We start from the raw sequence: 26980 nt of genomic DNA, 5'->3' as shown, positions 1-26980 counted from the left end.
TTAGCCCTTAGGAGCCTACAGGGAGTTAAAGGGAAGATTTTAATATAATACTGAATTCTTGGTTTATGAGAGGATTAACCAATGGTTCTTTCTTCAGCTACCTCTTTTCGCCAGTGTTTTAGGGTAGAGTGCTATGTGCTAGAATTTACTCAGCTACTAGTTGGGAGTGTTCCTAAGACCCTTGTTTACAAGATTGAAAAGTCAAATGGGGAGGGGTATAGAATGAAGGGACTTCACTGATTACGTCTTCTACATGCAGAAGCTACGATAGCCGTAACAAGCATGAGATCATCCGCTGCTTGAAAGCTTTTATGAACAACAAGGTAAGATATTTCCCATTCTCATTCAACCCCCATCGTGACCGCTGTTTTTTCTCTTCTGTTGGCAAACTCAAAAAGGGACCTAGGAATATGAGGTTCAAGGCTTCTAGCTTTCCCTTTTAGTACCGTAACTTTTTGATCACCACGTACACATGCTTTTATGGATCTCTTCCCTCAGTTGTAATGTCTGTTTCAGAGGATAGGCTTAATTTTCTTCTTCTGTTTATACTTTTTTTGCTAATTCTTAAACTTCCTGACCTGTAGTTATTATTTTTGGAAGGTTTACTTTATTTTCTGCTTATTTGTTGTTGTTCTTTCCCCAGTCTATTCCTACTTTACAATCTTTTCTTCCTTCCTTCCTTCCTTTCTTTTTCTTTCTCTCTTTCTCTCTCTCTTCCTCTTTTTCTTTTTTTGTCTGTTTAGTATTTAAACTTAGGGATCCTACAGTTATTTGTTCCTCAGTGCAAATCTGTCTTCCTCACTATTTAATTTTGTTATAATTATTCCACTGGCTTAGGGGGAGCATTGAAAAGAAACATAAGAATCAAAGTTTTTATTCTTGGAAGACATAGAATTCTGTTGTGTCTGCTAGAAAATTATTTTGCTATGCTCATTTCTGTTTAGCTATATTGGAAAAAGCGTTCTACCCTGTATTAGTTTGCTAGGGTTGCTATAACAAAGTACTACAAACTGGGTGTCTTAAACAACAGAAGTTCATTTATCTCACAGTTCTAGAGGCGATAAGTCCAAGATAAGGTGTTGATATGGTTGGTTCCTTCTGAAGGCTGTGAGAGAGGGTATGTCCCATGCCTGTTTCCTAGCTTCTGGTGTCTTGCTGGCAATCTTTGACATTCCTTGGCTTGTAGATGCATCACCCCAATCTCAGCTTTTGTGTTCACATGGCGTTCTCCCTGTGTGCACATCTGTGTCCAAATTTCCCCTTTTTATAAAGATAACCGTTATATGGGATTAAGGGCCCACCCTACTCTAGTCTGACCTCATGGTAATCTAATTACACCTGCCAATGACACTATTTCCAAATAAGGTTACATTCTGAGGTAATGGGGGTTAGGACTTAAACATACGAATTTTGGGAGGAGGACCATTCAATCCGTAAGAACCCGTAAACTTGTCCTTGGTTAAGATGCTCTCATCTTTAAGCCTCCCTTTTCTCTTTTTGTCCTACCAGTTTGGAATCAAGACCATGTTGGAGACAGAAGAAGGGATTCTGCTGCTGGTCAGAGCCATGGATCCTGCTGTTCCCAACATGATGATTGATGCAGCTAAGCTGCTTTCTGCACTTTGTATCCTACCACAGCCAGAAGACATGTATGTGACTGGAATTATTTTTCTTCTCTATTTTTTTTATCGTCTTCCTTAGTCTAGAGGAATATTAAGTTGCTTGGGTGTCCACTTAGTCTTAAATACTAGGTAAGACTATATTTCTTACATGAACACTGTGTATCTTGATATTTAAGAAAGATTGTTAAGAGATGGAAGCTGTTCTGCATGTACCACTGGTTATCAAAGGTACAGCAGGATCTCCTAGATCTCCATTAATGTCTGTATTGTCTAGGACAAGGGTTTCTTTTTACATTTTTTAAAATTCAGAAGTAACACACCATTATTTTTAAAATTCAAACAACATAGAAGTATATGAAGTACAATTTAACAACGTCATCCCTTTGGCAAACCCTATTCTGCAGAGGTAACCACTGTTAATGGTGTGGTACAGTCTCATAGATCATTTTCTAGCACAGACAAATATTTACTAAATTCTAACACAGCTGCCACTCCAAAAGATGGTTTCTTAGAATTAAGGAAAGATGGCTTTTGCCTGTAAAGCCAATCTCATGTATAGGATAGATTTTTATTTTTGTGGAGGGGTTTGGTTTAACAAAAGCTAAATCATACCACCATTCTTTTCAACTTGTTTCTTTTTATTACAGTAGCTCTTGGACATTCTTCTCTGGCAGTACTTCTAGATCTATCTTATTATCTTTAGTGGCTGTTTAGCATTTCATACTCTGTACGTCCCATAATTTAATGATTCCTTCATTGCTAGACTTTTAGGTAGAATTTTTTTTAGCACATTCCGACCCCTGCTCCAGATGATAAAAAATTTTATTATCAATTCTTGTGCATATATTCTTTGTACATATATTATTTCATATTTATGTGTTTATGTTAGATAGATTTTCTAGAAGTAAGCCAATGTTACGTGCATTAAAAAATTGGTACTGTTAAATGCCCCTCCAAAAGTTGTACCAATTTATATGCCATAGAACAGGGGTCTTACTTTGGTAAATATAGGTAGGAGTCTGGGGCGGATTTTAGGGAGTGCATTTTTCTGAAGAGATGGTCCTTAGTTTCCTGTTGATCTGGCCTCTGCTCCAGGTGATGAGAAGAAGAATGTGAGAAATCCAGAACATTGATAATGTCTGTTTCCTAACTGATCTATGCCTCTGTATAATATCCCTGTTGTGTACCTGTCTGTGTCAGAGCACCCAGCCAGTTCTCTCCCTTTCCTTACTCTCTGGCAGGAATGAAAGAGTTTTGGAGGCGATGACAGAAAGAGCTGAAATGGATGAGGTGGAACGTTTTCAGCCACTGCTGGATGGATTAAAAAGTGGGACCTCCATTGCTCTCAAGGCATGTATACCTATGAAACGTGGCCCAAAAGTAGAATTCAAGATAGAAAGACTTAAGTTCATTTGACCTTTTAAGAGAACACATGGAGTGGTTACCAATGATATATATTTCAGAGTTCTTTCTGAAGGGAAAATGATTACCCTTCTCTCCAAGAAGGCAGAGAAAGAACTGTCTTCCTCATTATGAGATGGAAAAAAGTCATGGTATTTATTTACAAGCTAGAAAAACAAGGCCTAGAACAAATTATACCATAGAATCTCTGGAATCCTTTAGACCTCTGAACTCTCCAGACCTGTGTTTAAACCAAGTTGTATTGCTATATATAAGGAAGTCATTCTTGTAGTTTTTGTACTGAATCTTCTAGGTTATATTTGGGGGCCTCAGAATGCATGTAAAGAGAATGGAATCTTGATCTCTGGGAGTTAACATTGACACAGCTGCTGAATTTTCTTATTTTAGGTGGGATGCCTACAGCTGATCAATGCTCTTATCACACCAGCTGAAGAACTTGACTTCCGAGTTCACATCCGAAGCGAACTGATGCGCTTGGGGCTGCATCAAGTGTTGCAGGTGAGATGCAGCACTTCATTAGAAAGGCTGGGCTGGTTCCTTCCTGCTCTTATAACCCCATCATCCCTGGGAAGACTTTGGTTTTCAGTTTAAAAACCAGGTTGAGGGAGTGCCCTGGTGGTCTAGTGGTTAGGATTCAGCACTTTCTCTGCTGTGGGCCAGGTTCAATCCCTGGTTGGGGAACTGAGATCCCGCAAGCCATGCGGCACGCCAAAATTTAAAAAATTTAAAAAAAAAAAAAAAAAAAAACCAGGTTGAAATGTTTGGGTTTTTAACCAGCATAAGACACTTTTGGGTTCCCTGGCCTATACTTTTGCTGTTGACAGGACCTTCGAGAGATTGAAAATGATGATATGAAAGTGCAACTAAATGTGTTTGATGAACAAGGAGAAGAGGATTCCTATGACCTGAAGGGACGTCTGGATGACATTCGAATGGAGATGGAATATCCTTTTACTGACTGGGTTGAAGACACAAGACATTCAGTTGCATTCAGTTGTAGATCCCTGTAAGGAATGGTGTGGAGTTGATGACTTACACGAGGGCATTAGCCCTGTCTTCTTTGTAGATTAGGCAGGTGCCTTTTGATTGCCATTGGATATATTTACGTCATTGTGGACCAGAGAAGTTGGGAAAGGCGATCTGAGGGTTGCTCAACATGGAAGCAGCCATCAAAATTAGTATAGACCTCCTAGAACATGATAGCTTAGCTTATTAAGATGTAGAGCTGGTTTTGGGAGAACATAGACAAGTCAGGGAGTGAGGTTGTAATTTGCTCTCTTGTATGTTTCCATGAGACTGACGGGGAATAATTTGGTTACCTATTGATACTTGCCACAGGTGACTTTGAGGCAGTTACCTTTTTGTGTCTGTCTACTGCTCTATTTTCAAGCCAAGTACTAGGAGTTTTCTATCTCTGTGTATAGTACCCCCTGACTCACTGGTCCCCTGGCCAAAGAAAGTTTATAGAGCTTAAAGTTTAGGGCAGGGTTTACAGGAGGAACAGCTGTTAGAATAGAAGTGGCATCTTGCTACTTCTCCCGAGAGTTGGGCAAGCTACCTGTCAAACATAGTTTCTAAATATATGCTTTCCTTAGCCTCTTCTCCTTTTCCACTGACTTCAGTGAAGTCTTCCAGATTCTCTTAAACACAGTGAAGGATTCAAAGGCAGAGCAACACTTCCTGTCCATCCTGCAGCACCTACTCTTAGTCCGAAATGACTATGAGGCCAGGTAAGATGGTATACCTGTGGGAAGTTTTGAATTTGAGCCTAAGTGGAGAGTGCAAACTTCTTATATTCGAAGATTGTCTGTAGAGAGAAAAGGAAAAGACAAAGACATGGATTAGAGTTCATTTTTAGTTTCAGGCATAAAGGGAGTTGCCAGTTGTCCCTTTAATCCAACTGAAAGGCATCTCTGTGGAAGAGATGAGAGTGTATAAGGTGAACTGCCTCCCTCTTTTGGAACGGGATGGTGGGGTGGAGTGAAGATGATAGCAAAGGAAGGCAGCCATTTAAAGTTGATTGATGTTGGAACATGAGATTCAAGCAGTAGAGTAGAGATTCAGCAATAGTAGTATCCATCACAGGCAGGATCAAGCTCGAATTTTAGGTGGAAAAGGATTTGCACTCGGAGGCAGATGGCAAGAAGTTTTGACTATCTGAAGTAGATGGGGTAGCTGATGTGGAAGAGGGGGATTTCTTAGCATGGCAGCAATACTCTGTTAATTTTATGAAAAGGTCTTTTCCAGAACATTTATCCTCAGGTCCTTCTGCTGTCAAAGCAGTTACCTTTCTTGATCCTGAATACCAAAATTTTATTTTGGTTTTCCTTTAATAACCTTATTTTGTTTCTTCTGTAGACCACAGTACTATAAGTTGATTGAAGAATGTATTTCTCAGATAGTTCTGTACAAGAACGGGGCTGATCCTGACTTCAAGTGCCGGCACCTCCAGGTTGATATTGAGGGATTGATTGGTAAGCGTGTTTGTCTGTCTGGTTCCATAAAACATTGCTTCTATCTTTCATTTTGCATCTTTCTTTCAGTGAAAATTTCAGAGAAGATACTTTTCTAGCCCCTGGTATTTCCATTTTCACCCTTTCTTAGGTGATATAACCAATACCTGTGCTAGGAATGTATAGGCCTTTAGTTTATTTCTACATAATTCTAAAAATTTATCCTGTCTCATACACCACCCCATGTTTTGAAGGGACTTCAGCTATTGTCTGCTACTGCTGCTGGTCCCAGAGATTCATAAGTATTACTTGTAGGCGTTCTCTGTGCCACCCGACATGGTGGCCTTACTGCATAATAGGCACTCAGAAATTATATGTTGAACTTAACTGAAAGTTCCATTTCTTTGTCTAGTACAGAACATTAAGAAGGATTAGAAAAATAAACAAAAAGAACAAAGACTGCCCTTTGGTTATGTAGAAGGGCTTAGGCAGTGAGAGGGGAATACAAGAATTGGGAACTTGACTTCCTGACTGTTCGCCTTCTTTTTAGATCAAATGATTGATAAAACAAAGGTGGAGAAATCTGAAGCCAAAGCTACAGAGCTGGAAAAAAAGGTATGTATGAGAGATCAAAAATAATTGGAGTATATCTTTCTTTAAGGATTTTGATTTTTCTGACATGTGAAACAGTTACCTGTGATATATTCAGTGTTCAGCACACAGTAGCAGTTCCTAGGGGAACCCTTTCTGCTGTAGGTTACTCAGTGGAGAAAGTGGTGTGGATGTGATCATGAGGAGCTAGTCAGTCGTGAGTTTGCACAGTTCTTGGGCCCCTGAGCAGGAGGAAAGACAGGTGACACGCTCATATAACATTGACAGCACTTGGGTTTGCTTGACGACTCAGGCCTTTTATCCATAGAACAACAGGAACTGGAATATGTCTGAATTCTCTTTTTCTCTTTGATTAGGGACTCCTATTGTTTTTGTTTGTTTGTTTTTTTAATTTTTTTTTTTTTTTTTGCGGTACGTGAGCCTCTCACTGTTGTGGCCTCTCCCGTTACGGAGCACAGGCTCCAGACACGCAGGCTCAGCGGCCATGGCTCACGGGCCCAGCCGCTCTGCGGCATGTGGGATCTTCCCGGCCCGGGGCACGAACCTGTGTCCCCTGCATCGGCAGGCGGACTCTCAACCACTGTGCCACCAGGGAAGCCCAAGGACTCCTATTGTCGATAGGTTTTTGATCCTTGAGAATCAAAATTGTGCACCTTAGCTGTCCTGGTTAAATGTCTTTAAAATCTTAGTTGTTGCTGTTTTTTAAAATAACTCCAAGTATAGATAGACTATGGAGATAATCCCTGGCTTCCCCCTCCTTTAACCTTGATTTTAAGGTCGAGATCATGGTGGCCTTTTTTCCAGGCATCCCTTGGGTCGGTGAGCTCGACAGATCAAGGATTAGCACAAAACAGTAAATTATGGGGACTAACACCTGGCCTTTGCTGAGTTGGAGAGCTTACTGGGAGCCTGATTTCTTTCTCCTCTAGCTGGACTCAGAGTTAACAGCTCGACATGAGCTACAGGTGGAAATGAAAAAGATGGAAAGTGACTTTGAGCAGAAGCTCCAGGATCTTCAGGGAGAAAAGGATGCATTGGGTTCTGAAAAGGAAAAAATTGCCACAGAGAAACAGAACCTGGAAGCAGAAGTGTCTCAGCTCACAGGAGAGGTAATATCTGAACAGAGAAGGCAGAGTGACCTGTAACTGCCATCAGCAGCCTCAGAGTGAGCTTGTGTTGGAGCAGGACTCTGTCATCTTACTCCCAGGGAGGGTTCAGATACTAATAGGTAATCTAGTTAGATGGCACATATTTTTTAAATCATAAGCTGTTTTGTTTTGGAAGTAAGTAATACATAAGATGGAAATTTTGGAAAATACAGAACACAAAGAATAAATGAGTCACAGTACTACCCAGAAATAAAGATAATAGCCTTCTAATAAATTTAGGAGTAAATACTGAACAAACTGTTCTCATATTTGCTATTTTTCTCTTATTTTAGTCATCTCTGGACAGATTTATGCCCACACACTCTCTGCAGTTATAGATATTTATATGATCTGTGATACTTGATAACTTGATCACCTAGGCGGTTATATAATTACCTGTATAGCACATATGTTAATTACGTACCTAGAATATTTGATTTACTTGATCTTTGCATTTTCTTTCTTTTTTAAAAAATTAATTTATTTTATTTTTGGCTGCATTGGGTCTTTGTTGCTGCGCGCGGGCTTTCTCTAGTTGCGGTGAGCAGGGGCTACTCTTCGTTGCTGTGTGCAGGCTTCTCGTTGCGGTAGCTTCTCTTGTGGAGCACGGGCTCTAGGCATGCGGGCTTCAGTAGTTGCAGCACGCAGGCTCAGTAATTGTGGCTCGCAGGCTCTAGAGCTCAGGCTCAGTAGTTGTGGTGCACAGGCTTAGTTGCTCCGAGGCATGTGGGATCTTCCCGGACCAGGGATTGAACCTGTGTCCCCTGCGTTGGCAGGCAGATTCTTAACCACTGCGCCACCAGGGAAGTCCCGATCTTTGCATTTTCTAATCAAAGGGAGAGTTTAACATAAACTTGGAAGTTGCCGTTTTAATGCAAAGCATACTGAACTAGGAACCTGAATTCTAGTTTTGTCTCTGTCACTAAATAGCTATGTGACTTTAGGTGGAGCCTTTCAACTGTCTGACTCCTTTCACTCCCTTCATGTGTAAAGTGAGAAGTTTGGATTAAGTAACTTCTTAGGTCCTTTCCAGCCCCAGTGGTCCCTGAAGTGGAGTGAGAAGTACTCCCATTGGTGTTATTTCTGTAGGTTGCCAAGCTGTCCAAGGAACTGGAAGATGCCAAGAAAGAAGTGGCTTCACTCTCCACTGCAGTTACTGCTGCAGCCCCTCCTAGCAGTGCTACTTTTCCCCCTGCCCCTCCTTTACCTGGTGACTCTGGGCCTGTCAGTCCCCCCTCACCCCCTTTACCAGGAGAGGTTAGCACAGCCTCCGCACCCCCTCTTCCTGGGGGTGGGGCCATTCCTCCTCCACCACCTCCTCCTCCTCCTCTGCCTGGGGGTGCCTACATCCCCCCACCCCCTCCTCTGCCTGGGGGTACCTGCATCCCCCCACCTCCTCCTTTGCCTGGGGGTGCCTACATCCCCCCACCCCCTCCTCTGCCTGGGGGTACCTGCATCCCCCCACCTCCCCCTTTGCCTGGGGGTGCCTGCATCCCCCCACCCCCTCCTCTGCCTGGGGGTGCCTGCATCCCCCCACCTCCCCCTTTGCCTGGGGGTGTTGGCATCCCCCCACCTCCGCCTTTGCCTGGGGGTGTTGGCATCCCCCCACCTCCGCCTTTGCCTGGGGGTGTTGGCATCCCCCCACCTCCTCCTCCCTTGCCTGGAGGACCAGGAATGCTACCTCCCCCTCCCCCTCTTCCTGGTGGAATCCCTCCACCTCCTCCATTTCCTGGAGGCCCTGGTATTCCTCCACCTCTCCCTTTTGGAGTTCCTGCAGCCCCAGTTCTGCCATTTGGATTAACCCCAAAGAAACTTTACAAGCCAGAGGTACAGCTCCGGAGGCCAAACTGGTCCAAGGTGAGAATTTCTGTCCATCTCTTCATCAGTAGATTTTAAGAGACCACTTCAGTTTCCTACTTTGTGTTTTGTGCATGGTTGGGCTTCCCTTTCTTACGGCTCACATCTGTCTGTCTTCAGGTTTCACTCATGTGTATGTTTATTCAGCAAATAATAGGCAAATCCTATATGCTGGATATCGCTCGGGAGAGTTCTTCGAGCCCTATACTCTGCTACAAAACCTAAACTTATTCTTAAGTTAATATTTTTGCCCTTTTCTCTGAGGATATGAGTGCCATGGGATACCACACAGTTTGATAATAGTCATTTCACCAGTCTGCAAGGTACTGATAAATTTTGCTGATCCAAAAGTCATGGATTTATGGATACAGCTCCCTACCACTCCCACCCACCCCCACCCCGGTAAATAAGTTACACAGGATATGTTTGCATGGCACACTGTGTGTTTGAGAGCGCTGTGATTCTGCATCAGCCTTTTGCTTCCGGAAACCAAGGTAAAATAAAGGAGCTTAGGGATTTGTTCATAAAGTGAACGAAGTTGGTACAGTTCACCACCCTGATGGGAAAAGTGTAATGTAGAGCAAGGGAAGATGTGAAATAAAGCCTTAATGCTTCTAAAAGTAGAGGATTTGGGGTTAGAAAGAGGATAAGCAGCATGACTGATTCTAGTTGTTGAATAATCACCAATAAACACATAACCTGGAATCATCGTCTCCTGGTCCCACCACAAAGAGCATAGCTGTTCTCTGTGTCTCAGGTTAGTCTTATTCTAGTATGATGTTGACAATAACCAGCCAGCTGCTTCTTTTGCATCTTAATCAGTTTTCTAGGATGGAAAGTACAGAGCTCAGTTTAGTAACTCTTAACACCTGCCTGTATCCACAGTTTGTCGCTGAGGACCTTTCCCAAGACTGCTTCTGGACAAAGGTGAAGGAGGACCGATTTGAGAACAATGAACTTTTCGCCAAACTTACCCTTACCTTTTCTGCCCAGACCAAGAGTGAGTCCTTTCCTCTTTCGTGCAAAGGGCCAGTGTAGGACTTAGAACATTTGTTAAGGGGGTCTCCCATTTCTTTCCCTTCCCTGGGTGAGGGTTGAAGAGAGCTGGGAGTTCCTATTCAGAAGAAAATAAGCTGGTTTTGTATTCTGGGGATGCTGGAGTTGGCAAAGAGAACTGTTGCATGTACGTATTTTTCCCCCCAGTTTTTTTGCATGTAGGTATTTTACATGCATGTAGTTATTGTACACAAGTGTAACTTGTGGGGATATGAGGTTAATGTGACCGAGCTCAGGCTGGTCTGAGAGTATCATTTTGATGATACTCTTGAATGGATTCTGGCACTGCCTTTAAGGCGCCTTCTTTAGACCTACATATGTAATTGATAAGAGCTGAGCAGAGTCTTTAGTAGGTGAGGTGGCTGAACAACTGTCTTTGTACAATAACAAAGAACCATATGTGATCCCTTTTCTTTTTTCCATTTCTTTCCAATATCTGATGCTTTCTCCTTCCTGGCACTTTGCTCCTGCAGCTTCGAAAGGTAAGAATACAGAAGAGCCTTGTAGCCGGGTCTCTTGAATATTAGAGAAAAAAATGAAACAGATGTAAAGGGATTTCTCTTTAGAAAACTAAGACTAGAAATTGGGGATTGATTTCTCTTTTGCTAGTTTTTTTTTAAGAGTCCAGAAGGACCAGTAGCTCTGATGTTAGCTGACAGGGAAGAAAATTATTTTAAGTTGAAGCTACAATATACTTGCTCTTTCTTTGGAAGAGCAAGTATATTGTACTTGCTCTTATGAGGTGAGGGACAACTTAAATAATAACACTGTTACTTTACATTTGTGTTGTATTTTACAAATTTCAAAGTGCTTTAACATATTCTACCCTATTAGGACTGCAAAGAAACCTTATGAGATAGGTTGGGTGTATATTATCTCCGTTCCATAGCTTACATAGCCTTATTAGTTAGGTAGCTTGCCTGAGGTTTTATATGGCCAGATCCAGGGGTCTTGACTTCTGGTCTGTCTTTTCATATAAATTCTTGCTTTTCTTCTTCACCTTCATATCTTCCCCTTTATTTTAGAAGAGCTGATCTATTTTGCCCTTTTCTTTCTTCACTTCCTAATTCTTGTGGTTTCGTGCTGTCTTGTGATGGGAAACTTACAGTTATTTCCCCAGAGGGATGCAGTATTTGCAAGATATTGTCATGTACCTAATGACAGTTATAACCTAATAATTTTGTATTTCCATCTTCTTCCAGCTTTTTTGTTTGTTTAGAGGTTTATTATGACCCTAGTGATGACAATTAAGTGCAACTTCAGAGCACTCCTCCCTCCCCCTGCCAGTAAATAAGCATTTTTAAAGACAGTTACTCCTTTTTTCCTTAAGTGATCTGATGGGACTAGGCTGCACTTCATTCTAATAAGATACCTAACAGGGAGTTTTCTGGTGGCCTAGTGGTTAGGATTCGGTGCTTTCACTGCAGAGGCCTGGGTTTGATCCCTAGTCAGGGAATCATCCCGCATGCTGCATGGCATGACACAGACAAAATACAAAAAAAAAAAAAAAAAAAAAAAAAAAGAAAGAAAGAAAAGAAGCCTGTGCCTCTGGCAGCCCCTAGTTACACGTAATGTATCTAGGAGTCAAAGATCACAGTGCTCAGGCCTGCCCTGTTGCCCTAGCATTCTGGGCAAAGTTGCCTTTTCCTTTAAGAGATATATCACCTTCTGAACTAAAGTTCAGCTCGGAGAATTACTTCTACCTGCTATTAAAAATGCTGTGATAATGACCACTTATACTACTCTAGAATATCAGCAAAGACTAGTTGACAATCAAAATCAAATTTGCTAATTTGTAAGTTCACAGAATACATCCCTGTGTTAGCCTCTGGTGTCTTTTTCTTTCTGGTGGCTGCATTCTGAGTGCCACTGCAAACGTACACTGACTGGGTCCCTTTTCCTCCCTGCTCTGTCACCATCCTTCTTTTATCCTGTACATTTGTATTGCTGTTGATTGCAGTGGAGTTTTCTGCAGTTTAGTGGTTTGCCTCGGCATTTTATTCCCACTGTGAATTGGTATGTAGTGTGTGTGTGTGTGTGTGTGTGTGTGTGTATTTTTTTTTTTTTTTTGGCTGTGTTGGGTCTTCATTGCTGTGCAAGGGCTTTTCTCTCTAGTTGTGGCAAGCGGGATCCACTCTTCATTGCGGTGTTCGGGTTTCTCATTGCGGTGGCTTCTCATTGCGGAGCACGGGCTTTAGGCGTGCGGGCTTCAGTAGTTGTGATTTGCGGGTTCTAGAGCACAGGCTCAGTAGTTGTGGCACACGGGCTTAGTTGCTCCGTGGCATGTGAGATCTTCCCAGACGAGGGCTTGAACCCATGTCCCCTGCATTGGTAGGCAGATTCTTAACCAATGTGCCACCAGGGAAGTCCTGGTATGTAGTGTTGTTTTTTTTATTAATTAATTAATTTTTGCCTGTGTTGGGTCTTCGTTTCTGTGCGAGGGCTTTCACTAGCTGCGGCGAGCGGGGGCCACTCTTCATTGCGGTGCGCGGGCCTCTCACTGTCGCGGCCTCTCTTGTTGCGGAGCACAGGCTCCAGACGCGCAGGCTCAGTAGTTGTGGCTCACGGGCCCAGTTGCTCCACGGCATGTGGGATCTTCCCAGACCAGGGCTCGGACCCGTGTCCCCTGCATTGGCAGGCAGATTCTCAACCACTGCGCCACCAGGGAAGCCCTGTAGTATTTTTTAAATACCTAAGCAAGACCTTATCTCATCGTTTGTTATTTTCAACAGTGTAACCAAACTTTTTAATGTTCTTTTAGCCTTCAATTTCTGCCCTGGAAACTATTTTCTTTTCATTGATGATTCTAACTTCCTGACAGCTTTGGCTCCCGCCCCCCCTCTTAAATTATTCTTAGAAATCTCTGTATCTTAATCTGAAAGGAATAAGTATGAATTAGTCAATTTAGTTTAGTTTAGTGTCAGTATTGATTTTCATGTAATCATAATCATCATTAGTAGTTTGCTGCTACTTTGACGAAGGCCATTTCTAGCTAGTCTTTAAATATCTTTACTTTAGTTAGGACTTTCAGGTGTTAAATTGGCATCCTGCCTTAATTTCCCAGTCTTTTTATTAGGAAGCACTAGAGAAGGTGTTCTTGAAAATTATTAAATCATGAACAGTTTTCCAAACATCCTAAATCTTACTCATTTATAAAAATTCCTGGGAGAGATTTTTTTTTTCCTATCAAACAAGTACTTACGGTTTACCCAACTCTAACAGTTATCACATGCAATGAAACCTTCCTGCTTGTCATCAACCACACTACATCTGTATGTTTCCAGTCATCTTCTCCCAAGAAACAAATGCTGCTCCCTTTAAAAATTATTTCTTCCTTGCATTTTCAGTGTTTTACTGACTTTAATGTTTGGTTTATTTATTTCTTCTACATTTTCTTGCTTTCTTTTCCTTTGAGTTACTCTGCAAATCTATAGTGATGCAAGCAGTATTTGAATGTCAGGACTTGTTCTAATGTGTATTTCTTGGTGACAGAATAGTTGCTTTGACATCGTGTACATGGGCATCAAGTAGCAGATGGAGGTGCTGCATGTGGACCCAGTGCCACAGTACCCACCGTGATCAGGGTAACTCATCTGCTCTGCCTTTTCTGAGGCAGTTTTGAGCCTCCCTCTCTTGGTGCTGTGGTTGACAGACTTAATACAGACTCCTCCCAAGTAGCCCCTTTCTTTCAACATGGCCCCCCAAAAACACTTTAGTAAAAAAGACTTTAGGCTTCTTAGAGTTTAGGTTTTTATCAGGTAAGGAATTTCAAGCTAAGAAAACTTCAGAGGTGAGGACTCAGAGGATCTAGAGCTCCTCAGTATGAAGGCAAAGTTTACTTTGCTTTTGGTGCTTTGAACATCTCTAGTATAACATTTCAGAATACCTTCATTCTTAATCCTTTTTTCAAGTAGGTAACCAGTTTCAGTTACCAAGTCTCTCATTCATAGCCTTAATATTGATGGTATAATTAAATGATAGATAAATACTCATTGCCACTCTATAACTATTTCATCTTCCAGATGAAGTAGAGATATGGGTTAAATAATTTTTTCAAGGCCTTATAGTAAGTGCCAGAGGCAGGATTCAGACTCCAGAGTGTGACCCCAAAGTCCTGCTCTAACCCCCTGCTTCCCAGATGTGTATGTCCCTGCCCTAAGAGCTTCTGAAAGCTTAGATCCAGACAGAAGCTTGAAGAAGGAGATATGCTGGCTTCTGCTACCACCTCATTCATTCTGTCACAAATATTCTTAAATTGGAAGTGATTCTTATGAGTACAAAAAAGGAACAACATTAGATTAGGGAAAGTAAGATACCAGATATTTAGGGTTGAAGAAGAGGAGCCATGTTCTGATTACAGTATATTCAACTCTAGCAAAACTAATCCAGCTGGAGAAGCACGACATGCATATCTAGTACAGTAGACATCTTGCTTAAATGATTTCAGCCCAGTAGTTGCCAGTCTTGATGAAGAAGTTATCTGGACACAAGGTTTTCATAATATTGCATTGTTTCATCTCTCACTTGCTAAACACAACTCTCTGCTGTTTGTTAAGCATAGCTGTATCCCCCTTATATTTTAGTGGTACCTGAAACCTCCCATATACTGACGGCTCCTCCAGGAATGAACATCAAAGAAAACATCCGCCTTACTCTTGATATCTGCCTCCTGTAGTCAAAGGTCTCGAGCCACTGCTTCATTAAGGTTCAGGAAGATGTGTGCCTTTTACTAAGAAGAGCTAAGAGAGAGGAAGTGGTTCTCAAGTTTACACTACAGATTCTTTTATGCATTTTTCTCTCTTAAGGATTATTGTCTTGTTTCTGATCTCTTGACTTTCTGTAAATCAGGAATTTACTTAGTTGATTTATTCCTTGACAGAGAATATTTTGAATTTTGATTTGATAGGCAGTGCTGTAAAACTTTTAGTCCTTTTTCACTCTCACGCTTATGGTTATCAGCCAGGATTCTTTTTTTTTTTTTTGCAGTACGCGGGCCTGTCACTGTTGTGCCCTCTCCCGTTGCGGGGCATAGGCTCCGAACGCGCAGGCTCAGCGGCCATGGCTCACGGGCCCAGCTGCTCCGCGGCACATGGGATCTTCCCGGACCGGGGCACGAACCTGTGCCCCCTGCATTAGCAGGCGGACTCTCAACCCCTGCGCCACCAGGGAAGCCCTCAGGAGTCTTTTATCATGGTTTCTTTGTTGAATCTGCTTCTTGAATTCCTTGGGAACATGTTTAGTAGTTAAATTTTATTCTTTTTCATCTTCTCCTAGGGAGCATTTTCATCACTGTGGTGGTGGCCTCAGGTCATTATTTGTATGTACAGGATAACTAGTTTTTCATTCTGCTTTCCTTCTCTTACTCTCTTTTGTTGATATCATGATCCCATTAAAAGTATCACCTCTTAAAACGTAGGGTGGTAAGTGATAACTGATGTCCTAAGTACAGTGATGTTTTTCTTTTTTGGTTTATTCCTTCCTTCCAAAAAAAATTCTGGATTTATAAGATCCACAAGCTAATCGTCCTTAGTAGGTGTGCGGCGGTGGACAACATGTAGCATTAGACCCTCTCCCTGTTAAAGTATGAGGTGCATTTCAGGAATTACGAGCATCAGAGCAGTTCTACAAGTGGTTAATAGCAGTAATGTTGAAAGAACTCTGGCCAAAAAGTAAGATCCTGGCAAAAAGCTGAGAATTTCATAAACAGTAACAATATTCTAATTAGGATTTGACTGTCAGCCCAGATTCCAAGGTTTGTGCTGTAGTCGCGCAAGTCTGAACTATTGGTGACAAGCGGTAGGCTTACCTGTCTACTGCTGTCCCAGAACCTTCTTGCTTAAGGTTTCAGTCTACAACAGGAGCCTGTGTTGGGGAAGCAATCCCATCTTTCCCAAAAGGGATCTAAGGGTCTTTTTCCTTTTCCCTGTGATCCTTTTCTGTCCACTAGGTAGCACCCACCCAGTTGGATCTTTATCAGGAAACACCTTAGTGAATCTTTACAGCCTCTGCAACTTTAACCTCTAGAAATAAGATTTTCTAAGAGCTCCTCATGCTCCACCTTAGTCAGTGATTCTTTTGGCAGAAGGGTGTCTGTTTCATCAGTTCCCTACCCTTTCAAGTGTATAGGATTAGGACCAGAAGTGCTGCTCAAGTGAACATTTGTCTTTTAATTACTTGCTACTCTTGGATTTTGAGCAGGGTCAGGCTGTTAGCTCAAAGCAGTTGGGAAGTTCTGTAATATCAGATAGTACTCCCTTGTGATTTAAAAACATAAATCTACCTGTATCACCTGGGGTTATGAGGACTCCTGCATGTGGAATAAGTACCACACTTCCTCTGGGTTGTGATCTCCCATCATCAGTGGTATAAAAGAAGAACCGCAACTACCCCCTCACATATCCCTCAAAACTCCAAACCTTGCCATCACTATTTGCCTTGAACCCACTGGATCTAATATTGTGTCATTTATCTAGGTTTATGTCACTCACCACGGGAAGGCCCAGACTCCCAGGTTACCCTCATCTCCCATACTCGAATCCCCATAGGTTCTGTGTGTCTCCTATTCTGCCTTCTCCTGCCATCCCACCTGAGCTCTTGAAACCTGTCCACTGTGCCCTCAGGAATTCATGGTCCATTACTAACAAAATCTCCTATATCATCGACTTCACTTTGTTGCTCTAACAGAAACCCTTTTGCCCTCTCATGTGTTTGTTTTTTTCCTCTCATAAACCTCACCCCAGTGGACCTGAAGATGGGGTAGATGTCCTCTTTGTTCTTCATTGCCACTTTCAGATCAGTCCACCTTTTTCTTTCCTAAAAACCCATAATTTTGAATCTCATGACATCAAGTCATAATCACCCAATTTCTCTCTTTGTGCTGTTGTCTACTAACACCCCAATTTATTCCTCTGTAGTACTCCAGTGCTCTTTCCTAAATCTTAGCAATTTCTGTATAAAAGGGTCATGATCCTCCCCATATTCTGGCCTCACATTTCCTGGCACTCTTCTTTTCTAGTGATGATCTGTCCTTCACCCCATCTCACCCATCTGTCTTACGGTCATCACCAGAACTGCAGCCCCTCCACGATCTCAATTTCATACCACCCACCTTCCATTTTTTTTCTTGTGAAAGATATAGTTTATGTCCAGAAAATACGTATCTATTGTTGCTGTAAAAACTAGATGTAATGCTAAGTGAAGAGAAATTGAACCACAGTAGCAGCACAAAATAAAATGCTGAAATAGTTTCATTCTAGAGAACACAAGACATGGTCCCAAAATTCAAAACAGGGTGCTATGGATGTGAGTTTAGAAACAGAAAAAAGATGAGAGGGTGTTTCTTAATAGTACCACCTTCTGTCTTTTTACCTTGCTGTCTTTGGTACCCTGACCCCAACAATCCTCCAGCCCTACTGAGACGCCACTCCATTTATCCTTCAGTTTTCACTGTCCTTCACCCCCTTGAAGACTTCACTTTCTTCAGGTAAAATTGTCATTAATAATTATAATAACCCGTCCCTAGGTTTTTTTTTTCCTTTCCCCATTTCTCTCTCATTTCATCTTACTTGGTTCGCAAGATCACAGTCCTGGTTATTAATTCCATCTCTGTCCACCCTGCACCTGTAGCTGTGCAAGTGGACACACTGGAGAAAAGGATACAACTTGCTCTCCTTGATACACTTTCTTCTCTTGGCTTTCAGGACAGCAGGGTCTCTTTCTCCTGCCTCACTGGCTGCTTTTTCTCCTGTCTCTCCTCTGCTCAGTTGGCAATATTGCTTGGCCTTGCCAGGCAACAGATATTAAACATTTCTAGTCCATTCAGTTTCCTACTCTCCTAAATGATTATTTCGCACCTTTTCTCTCCTCAAAGGCCCAACACCTCCCTCATCCTCAATCTTAGTTGAGGATGTTTTCTTTCTACTTCACTGAGAAAATTGAATCAGAAGAGGAGCTTCCACAGACTCCCACCATTACTTTTACCTACTTTCTGTGTCTTCCTCTGTGACCATGTTCCTGTCTAAAGCCAGTTTCTGGGCCAACGTGATATCCTCATTTCAACAAATGTATAGAATACACTGAAAGTATAAAATCTCCTTCTCCCCTCTCGACCATGGCTAACCATACCTTTCATATGCATATGTTATTCTAATAAAGGAATAGGTAAAATCCTTTTCTCCTTTAGTTCAGGAAAGAAAATGTAGGAAAATTTCAAATAGAACCGTACTGGAAAATTAAGGGGCAGGGGAATTAAAAGATAAAATTATAGAAATGTGAAGGTATATACATATTTTTAATGTAATGTGTGTGATCCCATTTGGTATCCACTGCTCTGCCTTTTGCTTGACATGTTTTAGCATCTCTTGATATCATTAGATATAGATCTACCTCATTTCTTTTTTCTTCTTTTTTTAAAATTGAAGTATAGTTGATTTACAATGCTGTGTTAGTTTCTGGTGTACAGCACAGTGATTCAATTATACATATATATATTCTTTTTCATATTCTGCCTCATTATTTTAATGGATAGTTGAATTCTGTCAGATAAATAGTACAAGACGATCCCTTATTGAGAATTTAAATTACTGATTTTTTATATAACAGCAAACAATGCTGCCAGAAATATTTTATATTTATCCCTGCATACTTGCATTTCTGCACGGTAAATTCTTAAAAGTAAAATTTCTGGGCCCAAATTACTAGGTGTAGGATTGTACCACTTTACACTTCCACCAGGAATAAGAAACTGTTATAATTTCTGATAGGGCAAAAGTGTTACCTTATTTTAATCTGACCACTAATGAGACTGAACCAAAGGTTATCCTTCATACCTTGACCCTCTCCTCATCTGTAAAATGAGATAGATAAACCTAAAGATACCTTTCAGTTCTAAACTTATGGTTCTCTTACTGTATTTTCCTTTTTTCCTTGAATAAGCTGTCTTCGGTGTTATCTGTCTACATCTCACTCTTGTTTTGACAGCTTTCTAAGTTCCTGTGTTGGTTTACTTGTTTTGGTCTGAGTTTCATGCATCTTATCCCATGCACTGGGGCCAGGCATTAGGACTTCCTCCTTGCTTACAACCAGTATTTGGGGATAGAGAGCTAAACTGGTGTAAAACTTTAAAACTTTTGCATGAAGCCTGCTGGTATAGATTCCACGGAAGACTTACTGGTGGAGATTTAAGGGAGGGTGTAATCAGATAAAGAAAATTAAACTTTAATTCCTTCTAAACTAGAGGAATTTGATATATTTTATCTGCAGTGTGCTCTTCTCCTTTTTCACCACCAGATGGCACATGGAGCTCTTCTATTTTCGATGTGTCATTGTTACGTCTGGTAGTGACGCAGTCACGTTAGAGAGAGGCAACCTCTGTTGTGTTCAAATACACACTGCCTGGTATGCTGCCCTCTACCTGTCAGGAAATTCACTTGGAGGACTGATAGTAAAACGAAGACAGGAAGCTATAGCTTGCCCTTTAACGAAAGCATCTTGTCCTGTTGCAGCTTGTATTTTTATAGGAGCACTATTAGTGCTCTTTTGGGGGCCCAGAGGCTGGAGAATGCTTTTGAGTTTGTTTTTGTTTTAGTCTGATATTTTCATGAAAGCATAGCCTTCATTTCAGAGGGCTTAAAGAGGGGCTTAAATTTTACCAGCTTGGTAGTTCATTTTGTAATCCCATTATATACACATTCCTATGTAATGGAATTTATTTTGTCTCAATTTCTGCTGAATAGCTACTTTAGGCACACAATACCCACTGATTATATACTGATAATTTCCCAGGGATACTATACTGAATTTCCTTCAGGGAATTCCCCTAGCCTATCTTGGGTAGAATTTGCTGCTGCAGAAAGCTTTTACAGTCAACCCTTCTGTCATTTGTTAACTCCTGATTATCTTAAAATAATCCCAGTTTTAGAGCCTCTTTCTAGCTATTCAGACTTTAGTTTGTGCCTCTGTTACTGTTCTAGACATACACAGACTGAAACTGTATCTTTTAAACCCAAGGTCCTATCTCCCATTACCTACAGATTCCAGATTTTATTTCTGACAAAATGTTCTTTTATATGGCATTGGCTGAGACTCAGGCCATCTACTATGGGATGAGTATTGCCTAGATTTCTGTCAACTTAGTGCAGTTAGTCCTTATCCTTAAATATCTATTTCTACCAGTAATTCCCAGACTTCAGTGTGCATAAGGATTACACGAGGAGTTTGTTAAAGGTATAAATTCCTGGGCTCCACCTGCAGAGATTCCAAGGACTGTAGAAGGGTATGTTTTTAACAAGCTACTCATGTAATACACTAATATGGCTTGATCCATTGCTTCAGTATTTATTTCTTTTTCCATTTTCTGCTCGCTGTCTTCCCACTCTCTGCCGTAGTCTAGAAGCTGATTTCTACTTTTTCTTGTAATAACATTTTGATGTGTCTATCAGAGTGAGTGTTGTACAATTATCCTTGTTTTTATGGAGGTCATGCATGATCAATTAGGAAACAATCTGACATTTTCTGTTAACTGGTACCACACTTGCTTTTACAAAATTCTTTTCTTGCCATCCTCCCAGCCAGGTCTCGACAGGCATCTTAGAAGGATGGTTCTAAAGAAGTTCTCTGGAGTCAGTGAAGTAGCTGGGAAGCACTTCGAGACTGACTAGCCTGGAGAGGGTGGATGGAGGGCAGATGATGAGAGGTCTCTCAGGCCCACACAGCAAAGATGGAGCTGTGAGGAACTGGAGGAAGTCCAGATCATGATGAAAGATGTTACAGCTGTGCAGCTATAACTCTTATTCAAGTTTGGTTGTTCTCTCACCATGGAGACCTGGAGTTGGTAGGGATTAGAGACGTGTGTAGGAAGAGGAATGGGATCTCAGGGAAATGTGAGAGCAGAGCTGGGCTTCGGATGGGTTTTGCAGAAGAGTGATCCAGTGCTCTGTGGGCTCCTACTGGAGCCCAACAGTGCTGCCTCAAAGAAAAAGCACTGTTCTGAGGATCCCTTCTACTCTTTGGGAATCATTCGGTCTGAACTTGCTTTTCTGTTGGTATGGGACAAATCTGCCTCCTAACATGAGGTTGGGAAGACTAGTTTTCAGGGAGTACAGAGGGTGTCTCCACTATAGAATGTTTCCCCTGGGACTTTTCTTTCTGCGTCTCTACTATCTATTTTTTATGTAGGTGATATAGGTAGTTCAGAAGTAAAGATGATATTTTTAAAAAGTCTTAATTCCCTTCCTAGTATTCATGCATCCCAACCTTCTCCCTCTCTGGCTGTGCCATGTAGCTTGCGGGATCTTAGTTCCCCGACCAGGGATTGAACCCGGGCCACAGCAGTGAAAGCACTGAGTCCTAACCACTGGACTGCCAGGGAACTCCCTAGAAGTAACCATTTTTATTAATTTCTTTTAGAGTTTTTGAAAAATGCAATTGTAGCAAATACTAATATAGATTCTTATCCTCCCTCCCCTTACCAAAAGTACTGTCTGTACTGTTCTATACCTTGCTTCTATATCCTGGAGAGTTTTCTTATTAGTACATAGAGATCTTTCTCATTTAAAAAAAAAATTCTAAATTAAAAATTTTTTTTAGTTACCACTTTTATAATGAACACTACGAAAAAACAGAAATACATATAGTAATGAAGTAGTCTGTCCTTTTTTTGGAAACAGTCCCTGCAGTAACCCATTTGATCTGATTGCATCTTAGTGTGAACATGTCCTTGTGTTCTCCCTGCTTTCCTTGCAAACTCTTTCATGTAACGACTAAACAGTTAGTTACCAACACCAACTCTAAATGTACAGCAGTTCATACTAGAGCCTTACAGCCACTGTGGTATGGGGAAGAGAGACTTGAGAATTTCTGCTAAGGGGCCTTCCAGACCTCCTAGGAGCCGAGCTTTGTGTCACTAGCACAGGGACACTACCCATAAAAGGGTATGGCCTTCCTACTTAGTTTTTGTTCTGGAGATAATTGCTGTAGAACTTAATACCCTGTAACTATCCCATTTTATGACTCTGGTCCATCACCTTTGGAGCAACATGGAAGAATGCTCATGATACAGTGTTAGGTGGGAAAATGCCGGAAACAATTATATTCAACCCTTATTGCAATTGTGTTTTACAGAAAAAAATGCAGAAGTAAAAGTCTGAAAGGGAATATACCAGAATATTATAACAGATTTTGTTAGGGTGCTAGACTTTTTTTTCCTTCAACTTTTCTATACTGTGGTCTCTTAGTTTTATAATGGGAAAGACAAAAGGGTTAAGAAGGAAATTTGCTAGTGTCCGGAATGCTTGAAAAGGGGGTTTCTAGAGTATTTGGACCCAATAGATTAATTTCTGCAAGGCAGAGTGCTAATGCCCAGTTCTGTAGAGCAGGTAACAGCATCTTTTACTTCATTCTCCCTAATGATCCTAGCCTGCTTCTCTTTGAAAAGTCAGATTACAACTTAAAAAGCTATTTGTTCTCTTTTCCGCTACCCTGGGTAAGGGAGCCCCAGTTATACAACAAAAGGGCATTGGTAGCCCCATGTCTGCAAGATGGGATGGAATCATTCATCCCTTCTGATCCTTCAGCAATCCCAACTCTGTTCTTAAAGTCAGTGATTTTTTCTCTTGGATCTATTAGATGAAAAGATAAGGCACTCTCCTGTCTGTCTGTGTGTGTTTAAATTTCCTCTTTGCAAAAAAACCGCTAAAATCCTTCCAAGAAGAATGTCCCCCTTTTCCTATTCTCCTTGCATTCCTGTTCTGCTTGCATTTTTCTTTTCAGCCACGGGGCGTGCGCAGTTGAGCCATTTTGGCTCAGGTTCCAGATTGTGAGGTCAGAGACCAGGGATTGGAGGAGACTATCAGATGACTTTCTGTAACAGTGATGATGGTCCAGCCCTCATCCCCACCCCTTCCCTTCCCCCTCCACCCACCCTTTCCTGGCTTCCACCTTAGGAACAAAGAAAGGAAAAAAACAGCAGTGTGACGAAAACCAGCAGCTGCGTCTGCAGACTCAGGCTGGGGGCTGGGTGTTTATTCCATCTGTTCTCTTTGTTATGCTTTTACCCTGTTACTTCCCCTCCCAAAACCCAGAATAAAATGGAGGGTATTTCTAGGATTCTTTGTTACAGAGAATGGGTTAGAATTCTGCAGTTTACTCCGTGTTTAGGTTGGGGGCTGAGGGAGGTAGGCTGAGCAGAGATTAAAACTTCCCAGCACCTAGGAAAAGATGAACGTATTTTGTCTTCTCATTCCATTTTGTCCCAGAATTCCTATTTAATGTCAGATACAGTGACAGAGGCTTATCACCCATTCTTTCTAATTATTAAAACAATGCTCCCTAATAGGTATTATCTTCATTTTATAACCGACAGTTATGAAGTATAGAATAGTTAACATGTCCTTTGCTTACTGAGAGCTTATAGCAAGTAAATACCAAGCCAGGATTTGACCCCAGGTCTCTTGGGCTCAGAATCCAGCATTATTGAAGGGAGTGGCAAGAAGGCAGGAATGTCAGAAAAACCTGAGATGCTAGCTGCTGGGGACTGTCCTGGCACTGTGGCAGTGTTCTTTGCTTTTCACAAGTGACGAGTGTCCTGATTTCTTCAACAAGTAAATCTCAAGGGATAAAAGGAGATAGAAGGGAACATATACGTTAAAAGAGAGTCTAAAAATACGTCAACCCCTTATTCAGATCCTGATTCATTTTTTTAAGGAAGGAAAAGTCTTTATTCCCAGTGCCTTATTTTGATGCCTTTTCTCCTGCCCTCTCATGCACCTGTTCCCTTACATAAACCCGTCCTACCCTTTTGCTGACTTGCTTGGGGCAGTGCCTGTCCTTCTAGCCCCTACCCACCCACATCTCGGAAGCTGATCTCGTTGTTAGCACTCCCTTATTGAGTCACCATCCTGGGTGTGCTGGGAAAGTATCTGTGAGAAGCTCAATGACTGTATTGTCTGAATGAGCAAATGCTTGTGAAGTGCCCAGATTCTGAACGCTGCGTTTCTGCCACCCTTTCATACTTCTCTTTGCCCCCTTCTTGCTAACTCAGCATTTGGTTCTTGTAGATTTGGAATTCTGTCTGGCTTTGTTCTTGACCTTCAGATTTATCCATCTCTGCCACTTTGCTCCATCCTTCCTTACAGCTTGCACATCCATGATGGCCCAGTTCTGTTGGATTTAGCAGATAGGTATTTATTTTGGTCAAGAGGTCAGTGATAGAAATCTGGTTACCTTTGGGCAGGAATAACAGCTGTTCAACTGGCATGCAGTTTATCTGTTCCCCCACACCTCCCACCAAGGTGTACACCTGCAAGTGGCTTTGAGGTACTGAATTTTTCCCCCCGTGCATATTACAGCTATGGGGAGTATAAAGTAGAAATCCCCCACATGGGCTGCTTCTTACATTAGCACATGATAGGGCTCTCTTGCTCTGTCCCCTTCCCAGAGTCAAAGAGTTAGTGTAGAGCTTAACAGACATGGTTTATTGTATGCTGGGTGGACTTGGTGATTCTATAGCTATGTTATCCTCACAGAAAGTTTGTTGTTATTTCCTAGAGGTCTAACTAAGTATTCTCATCTTTCAGATATGCTAGGGAGACCTAGGCCTCTTCCACAAAGACCCTGTTTTTTAAGAGAGAACTGTAGTGGTACCAGAGTCCACTTTTTTTTTTTTAACTTCCTATTATGATTCTGTGCTCATGTGTGTTGTATGTATTGCCATTATCTCACTTTATGGACATTGGATAAACTCACATGTTTGTGCTGCCTCATTTAAGTAGTGGAAACCGTTGGTGCCTTAGATCCACAGATTTTTCAACATATTTCTGCTTTTTCCATCTTTCTCGTGTGTTCTCTTTTAGTCATAAAATATTTGGTTTACTCAAGGGAGCTGTAGCATAAGACTATGGAGGGTGTTCCCTGTAGAATAGGGACAAATGCCGCAGGCTTCATCCTGGGCAGAGCAAGTAGTGTGTGGTCCTGAGACAATAAGTGAGAATTAAGGATAGGTGGAGTTGTTTTATAGATCAGCCTGAATCTTTCATCCCTTCAGGTGTAACTGGCTTTAGAGCCAGTCTGTGTTCTCAGCAGTATTTCACCAAAGTCCTTTTTCCTATCCCACTTAGTCACTCCCACCTGTGATTCTTAGGAACTTAGTTGCCAGGATGTCAGGCAACTCCCCACTCCTCCATTTCCTGTTTGTGGTCTTCATTGAGAGAAGCCTGCAGCAGGAATTCCTGGGGAAGTGATGGCTATAGCTGTGGGACTCCGGGGGCCATTAGCTCTTGTTTAAGTTGGGGAATACTGTGCTGAGATGGACCTCCCTTCCGTTCTGCAGGCTCTTAGAAACTGTTAATAATCATAACCAAAGTATAACTGGGACTCTGGCTGCTGTTGTGCCTTGACTCTGCTCTGTCTTTAGAAACGGAGAATTATTTTCTTTTCTTAGCCTCAATTTCTACCCTCTGAAATTTGGAATTAAAACATAATTTTCAAGATTCATGACAAAATTGCTTGGACTCTGTAGGATTGATTCTTTTGACATATGCAAAAATAGCAAAAAAAGAAAAATAGGGTCCGTGTGTTGGACAGCAGGGGGTGCCCTTTCCCTTCGCTTTATTGCCTGGCACTCCCTGCTGCATTCAGCCATTTTAGATAGATTGTTTTTGCTCCCAGCTAACTCCATTTTGTGTTTGTGACGCAGGAAAAAAAAATTCTGCAAGGGAGGAGCCTGGCTGGGGGAGGGAGTGAGACAGGCTGAGGCAGGGCTCCAGACCTTTACTCAGCACTTGTTCATCAGGGACTTACCTTGCTGCAGGCTTCCTGCATCCTGAGCAATAGATGCAGCAAGTCCCTGCCAGCTGAGCAAAGAGCAGAGTGATGCCTGGCTACTGGACGCCTACTAACCATGGCTGGGTGCTGGTTTTGAGACAGCATGCAGGACATCCCCTTTGCCTTATGAAGAATCTAAGCCTGGCTTCGGTGGTTTTTACCACAGAGATATTTAGGCTGGTATCCTCAATTAAAGAATCGGCTAAGAAGAAAAGATACCCTTTTCTCTGAGCTGTCTGAGAAGAATCAGATGCCCTAATGACTTCAGGGAAACAATACGAGTTAAAAAACAAACTTTTATTTTTGAAAATGTAACCTCTCCCCACACACATATATAATACGTACATACATACACATACACACACACGCACACACACATATATGTGAAGAGAATAGTATGAATACCTATCTCCATCACCCAGTTTCAAAACTTAACTCATGGCCAGTCTTGTTTCATGTACCTGCATCAGCCTCTTCTTCACCACCCCAGTTATTGTAAAGCATATATCATTTAATATCCTGAAGTAGTTGAGAATGTGTATGAAAAAATAAGGACTTTTGAAAAAAAGAGAGAATTGTATTATCACATCTGAAAAATTCGTAAATATCGCATATCCACTCAGTATTCTTAAAGTAGTATTTTTTTAAGTTTGAATCAGAGCCACACACAGTCTATACATTACAATTGGTAGATGTCTCTATAGGTTCCCTCTCTAGCTTGCCTTTGTCTCTTATTTTTTTATCTTGCAGTTTGTGTATAGACTTAATTTCTTAAGGAGAGAGGATCTCTCAAGTTGGGATTGAGAAGATTCAGAGCCAAACTTCTCTTCACACAGCGGAGCCTCCCATCTTCAGGATTTCCCCAGAGGTGATGGGAGAGGAGGTGAAGGCACAGTGCTCTGCAGCCTTCAGAGGGAGAAGGGACTGGAGTCTTTTACTAGGAGAGTGGCTTGTTTCTCCTGACATGATAGCCTGTTACCTACCCAAAGTC

At 41.7% G+C, this 26980-nt stretch overlaps 1 protein-coding gene across 2 annotated transcripts in view; it reads left to right on the top strand.

The window, feature by feature from the left end:
• Positions 1–26980, top strand: part of DIAPH1 (diaphanous related formin 1) — a 93470-nt gene that overhangs the window by 31721 nt on the left and 34769 nt on the right. For both annotated transcript variants that reach the window (XM_065874449.1, XM_065874448.1), the window contains 12 exons: positions 260–323; positions 1510–1649; positions 2864–2972; positions 3432–3542; positions 3869–3987; positions 4658–4774; positions 5403–5518; positions 6048–6112; positions 7039–7218; positions 8347–9114; positions 10000–10114; positions 10644–10652. In XM_065874449.1, coding sequence (XP_065730521.1) covers positions 260–323; positions 1510–1649; positions 2864–2972; positions 3432–3542; positions 3869–3987; positions 4658–4774; positions 5403–5518; positions 6048–6112; positions 7039–7218; positions 8347–9114; positions 10000–10114; positions 10644–10652 — 1913 coding nt within the window. The remainder of the gene's footprint in view (positions 1–259; positions 324–1509; positions 1650–2863; positions 2973–3431; positions 3543–3868; positions 3988–4657; positions 4775–5402; positions 5519–6047; positions 6113–7038; positions 7219–8346; positions 9115–9999; positions 10115–10643; positions 10653–26980) is intronic.

Source organism: Phocoena phocoena, chromosome 3, assembly GCF_963924675.1.
Source record: "Phocoena phocoena chromosome 3, mPhoPho1.1, whole genome shotgun sequence".
Classification (NCBI taxonomy): Eukaryota; Metazoa; Chordata; class Mammalia; order Artiodactyla; family Phocoenidae; genus Phocoena; species Phocoena phocoena.
This window is presented reverse-complemented; position numbering and strand designations above follow the sequence as displayed.